At 42.6% G+C, this 13,548-nt stretch overlaps 1 protein-coding gene across 1 annotated transcript in view; it reads right to left on the bottom strand.

Annotated features, from left to right (window-relative positions):
* DAPP1 (dual adaptor of phosphotyrosine and 3-phosphoinositides 1) overlaps positions 1-13,548 on the bottom strand; it is a 174,234-nt gene that overhangs the window by 97,579 nt on the left and 63,107 nt on the right. The window contains exon 2 of the mRNA XM_075336994.1: positions 364-486. Within this exon, the coding sequence (XP_075193109.1) occupies positions 364-486 (123 nt within the window). The remainder of the gene's footprint in view (positions 1-363; positions 487-13,548) is intronic.

Genomic DNA, 13,548 nt, shown 5'->3' with positions numbered 1-13,548 from the left:
AATTTTGACCCAAAGCCGTGCGTTCATAAAATGAGCATGTCAATTATTTCTGCATTCTGGATGCAGCTCCCACCCTGTCTATGGTGGGGGCAGCAGCCAGAGCGCATGAAATCGGCTTTTTTTAACAAAAAAACTGCATTCATTATGCAGTCTTTCTTCAGCGATTTGACACCCACATGTGTTGTCAAATCGCTGCAGAATATTCTGCAGTTACGTGCGCATGAGCCCTTACTGTATTATGTTGTGCAATGTTGCAAATGGTATATCTATGTACACCACTTAATACAAACAAATACATTATGTTACGAAGATTTACATCTCAGTACCTACTGGATGTCACCTGTCATCCAGGCGTGCACCTACCTCACTGACAATGAGTAGACATTTTCCTTTGAGTCGCTGTTCCTCAGGAGATAACTCCCATCCTGGCCATTTGTAAGCAAAAGAGCTTCGGCTGCATGTCGGGACAGATTGTCATGGAACCACCTGGTAAAAAAAAGGAAAGAAACATTTGTAGCTACAAATCTGCAGCTCTGTAAAACACGGGGATAACTATTGTCTATATATCCACATTACTTGATATCAAGGCAGCTGACAAAGTGAAGTCTGCTACAAGATTAACCATACTTAGCAATTAAGAGGAAACAGGACTGATGCGTCTCCGGAAGTCATGATGACATACTGTGAAACCATCTATTGCAAGATCATCAAGTTTTAGGTAAATAAACACATCGCTGTGGGGGTAAGCACATACACATTCAACTATCTGACCAATATAGAACATTTGTGTGTAAACCGGTATCTAGAAGACAACTCCAGTATATCGAACAGAAAGGCTTTATTTTAGGTCAAAAGAACAAATAAGGAAGATGAGAATATCTGTAGGTGGATTCTTCATAATCTTCCTTACTCCAGAAAGTAACTTGTGCAGCTTCCTAATTTATACTGTGTTCCAACATCAAGACCACTGCTTGCTCCATAGAACTGTTTGCCGTATATACCAAGGGTAGAACTATCTCCATGTTTTAGTCCTTACAAGCTACAGATTTTCATCTTCTGAAAAAGTAAAATGTCTACCACCAATCTGTTTCTCTTTGTGACACGAGTGTATCAAATGAGGGCTTATTCAGTATTTCACATACAAGTGCTATCCATTAGGCCCGTTTCACACTTCAGTGAAAAACACTGACGTTTTTCACTGGCGTGTAAAACACGCACATGTCCCTGCGTGTGCCGTGAATCACAGCACACGTGGGTTGTCTAAGTGCAATCCGGGCTCCGTTCTCCGTGGCCCGTGATTGCACTTAGAGATTCACTCACCTGCGCCCGCTCCCGCTCTCCATGGTGCTGATCGCTCCCGCGGTGCAGCATCCGGCTGGCGGTGACCCCCGCAGCAGCTTCTTCCGGGTCGGCTGTGTCGTGCATCATTAATATGTGCGACAGTAATGAGCCGGCTTAGAAGCAGCAGGCTGCACGGGCTGCAGAGAGTGCGGCTGAAGCCGGGTGAGTAAAAATGTTTATTATTTTAAATGCACGTTTTTTTCTGGGACGTGTTTCACGGACCGCACCACTGCGTGGTCCGTGGAACATCAGTGATGCCAGAAAAAAATGGACATGTCTCCGTGCAGCAATCACGCACACGCGGGTACGCCGCACGGAGACACGTGCAGAGAAAAATCACTGACGTGTGAGCAGACCCATTCATTATAATGGGTCTGCGTATGTCAGTGATTCTGGTACGTTTAAAAAAAAGCACAAACGTACCAGAATCACTGACGTATGAAAGGGGCCTTACGGATAACACTTCTACCTATGACAGTCTGTGGGGCTGTTCACATGTGAATAGGCCATGATTTTTTGTGGACTGTATAAAATCACGAAGACATGTCAGATATTGATCCAAGTGTTGGATCCAAGTCGGCAATGAAAGCCAATGATTAACGGACAGCATTAGGGTACCATACATGTGCTGTCTGTTTTCCACTGATTGATAGGAGAAGGTGGAGAAACTATTTTTTTCTCTAAACTGAATAAAACTGATGACACTCTGACCAAACTCTGATGACTGACACTGATGAAAACCTGATGAAAATCACTAATCAAAGTTGTTCTTTTTATCTCGTGCTTCAAAAATATGACTTCTGAATTAGGCCTGACAGGTATCTGTTGCGCCTCATTCACATGTCCATGTTTACATACATTCGTGAAAAAAATGTTACCAGTGTCATCAGTGTTTTACATCAATGTGTCATCCGTGTGTGCGTTTTTACCATAAGTGTGTCATCTGTGTTTGGTCTTCTGACCATTTTTACCATCAGTGTGCCATCAGTATACGGTCCATGTGTCTGTTTTTACCATCAGTGTGTCAGTGTATGGTCCTTGTGTCTGATTTTACCATCAGTATGTCATTAGTGTACGGTCCGTGTGTCTGGTTTTACCATCAGTATATCATCTGCATTTGGTCTTTGTGTCCGTTTTTACCATCAGTGTGTCATCAGTGTACGGTCCATGTGTCCGTGTTTACCATCAGTGTGTCATCAGTGTATGGTCCGTGTGTCCGATATTACCATCAGTGTGTTATCAGTGTGCGGTCCGTGTGTCCATTTCTAAAATTAGTGTGTTATCAGTGTATGGTCTGTGTGTCTGTTTTTACCATCAGTGTATCATTAGTGTTTGGTTCGTGTGTCCATTTTTACCATCATTGTGTCATCTATGTTTGGTCCGTGTGTCCGTTTTTACCATCAATGTTTCATTAGTATTTAGTCTGTGTGTCCGTTTTTACCATCAGTGTGTCATCAGTGTTTGGTCTGTGTATCTATTTTTACCTTCAGTGTGTCATCAGTGTTTGGTCTTTGTGAACGTTTTTACCATCAGTGTGACATTAGTGTACGATCCTTGTGTCCGTTATTACCAGGGGTGTAATGACCATGGTTGCAGAGGTCGCCATGGTGTCCAGGCCTATCAGATTAGGGCCCGGCGCCCGCCCTGCAGATCAACAACCAGCTTCTCTCTGTGAGAGAGGAGCTGCACTGTTCTGTAGCAGACCACACGCCTGCTATATGGCCTGTGAGTAAGGGGGGCCCGGTGTCAGTGGCAGCAGCATCGGGCCCTCCTCGCCCATTATGGCACACAGCAATGATGAATCATCGAGCAGCACGCTCCGCTCCATGCTTCATCATTTTCCCTCGTGCCTGTGCTCGACTTCACAGTGCAGTTGAGTGCAGTGACGTCAACACTGTGTGATTGCTGTGCTGAGACTGCAGAACGTAAGATGGGGCATGCTCTGATTAGAGCAGTGGGGGAACGAGGAGAGGTGAGGACGGAGCAGCGGAGGAACAAGGAGAGGTGAGGACTTGTTTTTTTTTTAATCAGTGAGTACACGGTGGCCAGAGGCCTATGGGGCTGGATTATACATGGAGGTCTATTGGGCTGCAATATACATGGAGGATTATGGGGCTGCATTACATATGGAAGTCTATGGGGCTGCATTATACATGGAGGTCTATGGGGCTGCATTATACATATAGGTCTAAGGGGCTGCATTATACATGCAGGTCTATGGGGTTACATTATACATGGAGGTATATGGAGCTGCATAATACAACATGAAGGACACTTTATACATGGACTATAGGGGTGCATTATATATGGAAGAGTATGGGGCTGTATAATGCAATATGAAGGACACCTTATACATGGACTATAGGGGTGCATTATCAATGGACTATAGGGGTCCAATATTCATGGAGGGCTATGTGGCTGCATTACACATGGAGGCCTATGGGGCTGCATTATACATGGAGGTCTATGGGGCTGCATTACACATGGAGGTCTATGGGGCTGCATTACACATGGAGGTCTATGGGGCTGCATTATACATGTAGGTCTGTGGGGCTGCATTATACATGTAGGTCTGTGGGGCTGCATTATACATGCAGGACTATGGAGCTGCATAATGCAATATGAAGGACACCTTATACATGACTATAGGGGTGCATCATACATGGACTATAGGGGTCCAATATACATGGAGGTCTATGGGGATGCATAATGCAATATGAAGGACACCTTATACATGGACTATAGGGGTGCATTTTACATGGAGGTCTATGGGGCTGCATTATATATGGAGGTCTATGACTATACATGGAGGTCTATGACTATAGGGGTGTATTATATATGGAGTACTATGAAGCTGCATAATGCAATATGAAGGACACCTTATACCTGACTATACATGGAATATAGGGGTGCATTATACATGAAGGAGTATGGGGCTACATAATACAATATGAAGGACACCTTATACATGGACTATAGGGGTGCATTATAAATGGAGGACTATGGGGCTTCATAATACAATAGGAAGGTCTATGGGGCTGCATTATAATACATATAGGACTATGGGGGCTGCATTATAATATATGGAGGACTATGGGGGCTACCTTATACATTGACTATGGGGGTGCATTATAAATCATGGAGGACTTTGGGGGTGCATTATAATATATGGAGGACCATGTGGTGCAATATAATATATGGAGTACTATGGGTTGCATTATAATATGTAGAGGACTATGGCAGGTGTATTATATTATATAGAGGACTATGTGGTGTAGTATAATATATGGAGTACTATGGGGTGAATTATAATAATTGGAGGGCTATGAGGGCTACTACCTAATTTATACTGTGTTCCAACATTAAGGCGGGCTTTGCACACTACGACATCGCAGGCCGATGCTGCGATGCCGAGTGCGATAGTGCCCGCCCCCGTCGCAGCAGCGATATGTGGTGATAGCTGGCGTAGCGAAAGTTATCGCTACGCCAGCTTCACACACACACTCACCTGCCGTGCGACGTCCCTGTGGCCGGCGACCCGCCTCCTTGTTAAGGGGGCGGGTCGTGCGGCGTCACTGCGACGTCACACGGCAGGCGGCCAATCAGAGCGGAGGGGCGGAGATGAGCAGGATGTAAACATCCTGCCCACCTCCTTCCTTCCGCATATCCTACGGAAGCCGCAGTGAGGCCGGTAGGAGACTCGCTCCTGCGACTTCACACACAGCGATGTGTGCTGCCGCAGGAGCGAGGAACAACATCGGACCGTCGCGTCAGCGTAATCATGGATTACGCCGACGCTGCACCGATGATACGATTACGACGCTTTTGCGCTCGTTAATCGTATCATCCAGCCTTTACACACTGCGATGTCGCATGCGATGCCGGAAGTGCGTCATTTTCAATTTGACCCCACCGACATCGCACCTGCGATGTCGCAGTGTGCAAAGTGCCCCTAAGACCACTGCTTGCTCCATAGAACTGTTTGCCGTATATACCAAGGGTAGAACTATCTCCATGTTTTAGTCCTTACAGCCATAAAAAAATAAATTCATGTACGTGTACATTACAAATTAGCCATATACAAAAATTCGTCTAATGATTTTGAAAGGTTACCTGGATGAATTCATTCATGAATGCATAACAAAAAAAGGTCTCCTAGAAATGTATCAAATATTGATCAAAAATGCAACTACAAGCTACAGATTTTCAACTTCTGAAAAAGCAAATTTAGTAAAATGTCTACCACCAATCTGTTTCTTTTTGAGACATGAGTGTATCAATGAGGGCTTATTCAGTCTTTAACATACAAGTGCTATCCATTGTTTTTACGGATAACACTTGTACCTATGACAGTCTGTGGGGCTGTTCACATGTGAACAGTCCATGAGTTTTTGTGGACCAAGTGGACTGTATAAAATTAGTGTCTGGTTTTAACATCAGTATATCATCTGCATTTGGTCCTTTTGTCCGTTTTTACCATCAGTATGTCATCAGTGTACGGTCCATGTGTCCATTTTTACCATTAGTGTGTTATCAGTGTATGGTCCGTGTGTCTGTTTTTACCATCAGTGTATCATTAGTGTTTGGTTTGTGTGTCCATTTTTACCATCATTGTGTCATCTATGGTTGGTCCGTGTGTCCGTTTTTACCATCAATGTTTCATTAGTTTAGTATTTAGTCTGTGTGTCCGTTTTTACCTTCAGTGTGTCATCAGTGTTTGGTCTGTGTGAACGTTTTTATCATCAGTCTGACATTAGTGTATGGTCCGTGTGTCCTTTATTACCAGGGGTGTAATGACCATGGTTGCAGAGGTCGCCATGGTGTTTGGGCCTATCAGGTTAGGGCCCGGCGCCCGCCCTGCAGATCAACAACCAGCTTCTCTCTGTGAGAGAGGAGCTGCGCTGTTCTGTAGCAGACCACACGCCTGCTATATGGCCCGTGAGTCAAGGGGGCCCGGTGTCAGTGGCATCGGGCCCTCCTCACCCATTATGGCACACAGCAATGATGAAGCATGCTCCGCTCCATGCTTCATCATTTTCCCTCATGCCTGTGCTCGACGTCACAGTGCAGTTGAGTGCAGTGATTTCACCACTGTGTGATTGCTGTGCTGAGACTGCAGAACGCAAGACGGGGGACGCTCTGATTAGAGCAGCAGGGGAACGAGGAGAGGTGAGGACGGAGCAGCCGAGGAACAATGAGAAGTGAGGACTTGTTTGTTTTTTTTAATCAGTGAGTACACGGTGGCCAGAGGCCTATGGGGCTGGATTATACATGGAGGCCTATGGGGCTGCATTACATATGGAAGTCTATGGGGCTGCATTATACATGGAGGTCTAAGGGGCTGCATTATACATCCAGGTCTATGGGGTTACATTATACATAAAAGGTATATGGAGCTGCATAATACAACATGAAGGACACCTTATACATGGACTGTAGGGGTGCATTATATATGGAAGAGTATGGGGCTGCATAATGCAATATGAAGGACACCTTATACATGGACTATAGGGGTGCATTATCAATGGACTAATGGGGTCCTATATTCATAGAGGTCTATGTGGCTGCATTACACATGGAGGTCTATGGGGCTGCATTACACATGGAGGTCTATGGGGCTGCATTATACATGGAGGTCTATGGGGCTGCATTATAAATGGAGGTCTGTGGGGCTGCATTATACATGGAGGACTATGGAGCTGCATAATGCAATATGAAGGACACCTTATACATGACTATAGAGGTGCATCATACATGGACTATATGGGTCCAATATACATGGAGGTCTATGGGGCTGAATAATACAATATGAAGGTCTATGGGGCTACATTATAATACATATAGGACTATGGGGGCTGCATTATAATATATGGAGGACTATGGGGGCTACCTTATACATTGACTATGGGGGTGCATTATAAAACATGAAGGACTTTGGGGATGCCTTATAATATATGGAGGACCATGTGGTGCAATATAATATATGGAGTACTATGGGTTGCATTATAATATATAGAGGACTATGGCAGGTGCATTATATTATATAGAGGACTATGTGGTGTAGTATAATATATGGAGTATTATGGGGTGAATTATAATAATTGGAGGGCTATGAGGGCTACTTTATACATGGAGGACTATGGGAAATGCATTATAATACATGGAGGACTATGGGGGTGCATTCTATTATATGAAGGGTTATGACGGGACCCTTTATACTATATGGAAGGCTATGTGGGGGCCATTATTGTATTTGGAGAACTATATATGAGGGGGATGAAGATACAAGCATGGGATGGGAAAGTTTTGTGCTGAGGGGAAAAGGCTCTTTCCCTCAGCACCCAGCTTTCCCATGCTCTGCTATACATCTTCTCTCAGTACCCAGCTTTCCCATGCACTGATATGGGAAAGCTGGGTGCTGAGTGAAAGATGTATAGCAGAGCATGGGGAAGCTGGGTGCCAAGGACAAGATGGATATCAGAACATAGGAAAGCTGGGTGTTGATAGAGGGATTTCGGATCATGGGAAACCTGGGGGCTGAGGGTAAGAGCCAAGTGTCAGCGTCATTATCCCGTACCCAGAGTGTCGGCGTCATTATCCTATATCCCGATTGTTGGTGTATGTGGAGGGGAGCAGGTCCAAACTTTGCACCGGGGCCCATCAAACTCTACTTATGCCACTGGTTATTACCATCAGTGTGTCATCAGTGTACGGTCCATGTGTCCGTTTTTACCATCAGTGTGTCAGTGTTTGGTCCATGTGTCCGTTTTTACCATTAGTGTTTCAACAGTGTTTGGTCCGTGTGTCCGTTTTTATCATCAGTGTCTCATCAGTGTTTGGTCCGTGTGTCCGTTTTTACCATCAGTATGTCATCAGTGTGTGTTCCATGTGTCCATTTTTATCATCAGTGTATCATCAGTGGTTAGTCCGCGTGTCCGTTTTTACCATCATTGTGTCCTCAGTGTACGGTCCGTGTGTCCGTTTTTACCATCAGTGTCATCAGTATTTGGTCTATGTGTCCATTTTTACCATCAGTGTGCCATCAGTGTTTTTCACAGATGGAGTAAATAAATAATAAATGAGAGCCCTAATAAATAAGGGTACATTTTTTGGAATTTATCACAAGGGGAATTATAAAATCAGTTTTACTTGTGCTTCTGTTGTCCTTATTGATTCCAATGTTTAGTTTATTCGGCACATATTTATTATTAATACTTCGGTCTAGAGCTGTTTTTCATCTTTTTAGGCTACTTCTCCACAGTAGTGAGATATCTGACTTTTTTTTTATAAAGAAAAACAAAATCACAGTTCATAAATCTGGTATAAAAAACTTCTTGCATAACTAACCATACCTACTTTCTCATCCATTTTAAAAAGTGTTGAGATGAAAATAAAAATACAAAGACACATTTTTGCACAAAAAAGTACAATGCAAAATGAGCACATTTTTAATTCCCAAAAACCTTAAATAATCAGATTAAATCACTAATACGGCAGTGAATCTTTGCGGTGTATTATAAAGCGCCTGTTTATTAAATGTTGAAAGTGGACTCGCGCCACTACCCAATATGTAGCTAGAATGTTGAACAGCATGGCCCCTGGTAAGTTGTATAGTATACTGTTCCTGTTAACCCTCTTATAAGAGAAACTGTTCCTCTGACTTTTTCCCACAAAACTATTACTTTAGCACCAAACTTTGCATTTCCACAAGGGAAACAGGAGAAAATGCACAATAGAATTTGTTGTGCAAATGCACCTGACCACGTTGATACCCATATGTAGTGGAATACTACTCTTTGGACGCACGACAGGGCTTGGAAGCGAAGGAGTTCCATTTGACTTTAGGAGCACAAAATTGACTGGAGTCGTTAGCGGATGCCATGTTGTGTTCAAAGAGCCCCTTATGTGCCTAAACAGTGTAAATCCCCCAAAAGTGACCTTATTTTGGAAACTATACAGTTCAAGGAATTTATCTAGATGCTTGGTGAGCAGTGCACCTTAATTCCCCAGGTACTTAACAGAATTTTATAATGTTGTTGCAATGACAATATACGTTTTCCATAAAAATGTTGTTTCAATTCCAAAACTTTCATTTTCACGAGAGTAGCAGGAGGAAATGCACCAAACAATTTGTTGTGCAATTTCTCCTGAGTACGCTAATACCCCCTATGTGGTGGAAAGCTACTGTTTGGGTGCACGGCAGGGCTTGCAAGAGAACCAGGGAAGGGAAGCAGCATCATTTGACATTTTGAATGCAAAATTGTCTGGAATCGTTAGCCATGCCTTGTTTGGAGAGCCCCTGATGTCCAGAAACTGTGAAACGCCTCCAACAAGTGATCCCATTTTGGAAACTAGACCCCTCAAGGAATTATTCTAGAGATATGGTGATCATGTTGAACCCACAGGTGCATCATAAAGATCTATAACGCTGAGCCGTGAAATTTAAAAAATACATTATTACAAAAATGTTGCTTTAACCACCAATTTTCATTTTCATAACAGGAGAAAATAGACCATACAATTTGTTTCACAATTTCTCTTAAGTTTGCCCATACTCCTTAGGTGGCCAAAAACTACTTTTTAGGTACAGTGCAAAGCTCAGAAGGGAAGAAAGGCCATATTGGAGTCCAGATTTAGTTGGAATGGTTTGGGAGTGCGATGGCACATTGTCAAAGCGCCTGAGGTGTCAGAACAGCAGATATCTCCCATCCTCCACAAATGACCCTGTTTTATAAACTGCACCCATCAAATGAATTCATTTAGGGTGTAGTGAGCATATTGACACCACAGGTATGTCACAAACTTTTATACTATTGGGTGGTGAAGAAAAAATAATTACATTTTTACTATTACTGTTTAGCCCAAGGTTTCCAATTTTCACAAGGGGAATAGGCCCACAATGTGTTACACAATTTCTCCTGAACGTGGGAATACTCCACATGTGACTGTAAAGTATTATTTGGCCACACGGCAGGGCTCGGGAGGGAAAGAGTGCCATTTGACTTTTGAAACACAGATTTTCCTAGCATAGTTTATGAACTCCATTTGCAGAGCTCCTAAGTGCCAGAGCAGAAGAAACCCCATCAAGTGACCACAGTTTGGAAATTACACCCCTCTGGAAGTTCATCTATCGGTGTAGTGACTATTTACCCCTGGAAATACCCATGGAGTCAAATGCTTTGAATGTTGCAGAATAAAAGATTGCAAATAAGCCCTTTTTGTGCTCAGTACTTTGCAGTGCCTATGAAATTAAATGGGCTTCCTCACTACAACAAAGGCAAACATGTGGACACTATCTGTGGATTAGGAACATTGTGGAGCTCAGATGGGAGAGGGGGCATTATTATAATGATTTGGCAGTGCAGGTTATGCTGGATTTCTTTTTTAGGGGAGCAGCCATAGCACTTCTCCAGAGCCTTTGTGCTTCCAGTAAAATGGAAGCCCCCTATATTTAGGTAACAGATCACAGAGCCTAGTGGGATCTTGTGTTTTTGTGAGTTGAGTAGGTGGCAACATATTAGTGGCAACTTGGGTACAGAACATTTTGATTCATTTCACATTTTTCCTGTGTTCTATGCTGAGCATTTACATCAGGGTTTCCTTCTACATCTACGAAATACGTGGTTCAGGTGAAACGTCCGACATATCCATTCACTAATGAGGCAGCAGTTATTCTGGACTTTGGCCTCTTTTCAGTGGTTTCTGTCTCTTCAAAAGGTGCACAAAACTGTTGCTGACCACACTTTTGTGCATGAATAATAAGACTCTTACAAAGATGGTCACCACCGGACCACAGGACAGACGGTAGTTCAACGTGACTCCCTTTGCCTCATTGCAGTGAATTTTCAATTGGGAATTTTGTCTGAATCACGTTTTCCAGAGATTTACACGTAATCCCTGATGTAAGCGCTCAGTGTAGAGAGCAGAATAAATTTGAGCTGAGCCTTATTGCAATCATTGGGAGGCAGAATAAACAAATTAACAGCAGTTGATGAATTGGCTTTATTCTTAGTTTTTACGCCATTCACCTTGCGGTATAAGTGTGAGAGCGGCTTTATTCCTCAAGTCAATATGATTGCAGCAATACCAGATTGGGTTCTATCAAACTAAAAAATGTTTTTTTTAAAAATTAATATTTTATGCATCACCGAATTTTGAAAGCTATAGTTGTTTTTATTTTTCTGCTGACAGTCATATGAGAGCTTGTTTTATGTGGGTTGAAATGGAGTTTTTCTTTGTACCATTTTGGGCCACACAGTATTTTTGGATCGCTTTCAATACCACTTTTTGTGATGCAGAATCAAGAAGAAATAGCACTTCATGAATTGATTTTTTCAGTTTATTTTTTTACACAATTCACCATGTTGAAAAAGTGACAAGACAGTTTTATTCTGTGGGTCGATATCACATTTCTATTGTTTTTTTTTTTTTAAGGTTTTGCTGCTTTTATACCGTAAAAATAATTTTATAGAAAAAAGTTGTTGCATTGCTGTATTCTGAGGACTATTGCTTTTTTTATTTTTTCGATGATGGAGATGTATGGGAGCTTGTTTTTTGCAGGACAAATATGTGTACTTTTTTTTTTTTACATAAATATACTTATTTATTTGTACAATTTTTTTTCTTAATTTTTTTCTTTATTCTCTGATTTTTTAAAAAAAATATATATTTGTTTTACTTACTTTTACTTTTTTACTTAGTCTCTATATTAGACATTAACTTTTATTGCCCTGATCGCTGATATATTGTATGGCAATGCACCAGCATTGCCACACACTATAGCTGTCAGTGCTGCACTGATACAAGCCTCTGAGATCATGCTCCTGGCATGATCTCAGAATCTTTCTATAGCTGGGTCACCCAGAGGTCATCATCATGATCTCAGGTCACCATAGCAATGATCGGGCCCTCACGATGGTGTCGCGGGGACCCCGATCAGCTGTGAGAGGGAGCGCACTTCCTCTCCCAACCACCTACATGCTTTGATCGATTGCAACATTTAAGGGGTTAAACAGCCATGGACAGCGCTGGGACTCTGCTTTCATGTAATCTGAGCTCCCAGCAGCAATAGCATGGGTACAACTCCTGCGCCCGCACGATCGCCAAGATGTACCAATGTGTACAAGGTTTAGTCACCCCTGACAAATAGGACATGCCGGTACATTTGGGGCTGTGAAGGCATTAAATACAATGGAAAGATTCCTAATAAAATATTGGTTGGACTGTTACTTGTTTGTGGCTTATTGTCGGGGGTACCAGTGTTAGTGCTTGTTCCTGACTATAGAGGACATTCTACTTTTATCGAATTTCTTACAAGTATTCCTTTCCACTTTTGCAATGTTTTTGCCACATGCACAGAATAGAATGATCTAATGAATTCCAGACATTTTTACTTCCCCCTCATTTTAAGGCCAGCAAAATGTGAAGGAATACATTGACACAGTATGCTGTGTTTTGTGCAGATACTGAATAGCCACTTCATGTCTCAGGAAATCTTTCTGTGTTTTTCTGAAAAAATGTCTTTAAGTTGCATAAATTAGAAAAGTGACAACCCCACTAACCTACATAACATTGACAAAACAGAGCCCATCATAATGGTGACCATGGACATCATCTGCAAGGAGTTTGTATGCTCTCCCCGTGTTAGGGCTCTATTATGGGGTCCTGAATTATGCATGTGTAAAGTATGTATAAAGCTTCCTTCACACATCTGTGTCTCCGGTACATGTAGTCTCCGTTTTCACATGTATCAGAGACACGTTCACATGCATACTGATTAAAGGGAATCTGTCAGGTCCGCAATGCCATCCCACCCAGAAGCATCCCTAACCAGCCCTGTCTAATGCTATTTACTCTATTTACTAATATGAATGTTTAAAAAATTAACTTATTAACCTTGCTAATTAGGACCTTGACTAGTCGCAGGGGCGTTAGTTCCCCAGTCTAGTCATCCCTTTTTCCAATTTGTCACGCCCTATGGGTAGGATAACATGATTACCATGAGCCGTTGTCACCAACAGCTAATAGAAGTCTTGCGGCTCATTCCAGCCACGTCAGTGCGCTTCAGAAGCAGAGTGGATGTTTCTCGGCTTTATTAAGTGCACTGAGCATGACCAGAAGTTCAGAAGATGTCTCACATATACGTCTTCTGAACTTCCGGTCATGCTCAGTGTGCCTAATTGAGCTGGGAAGCAGCTAAAATGAGCC

Source organism: Anomaloglossus baeobatrachus, chromosome 1 (genome assembly GCF_048569485.1).
Source record: "Anomaloglossus baeobatrachus isolate aAnoBae1 chromosome 1, aAnoBae1.hap1, whole genome shotgun sequence".
In the NCBI taxonomy this organism is placed as follows: Eukaryota; Metazoa; Chordata; class Amphibia; order Anura; family Aromobatidae; genus Anomaloglossus; species Anomaloglossus baeobatrachus.
The sequence above is the reverse complement of the archived record's forward strand: the minus strand, read 5'-3'. Positions and strand labels throughout refer to the sequence as shown.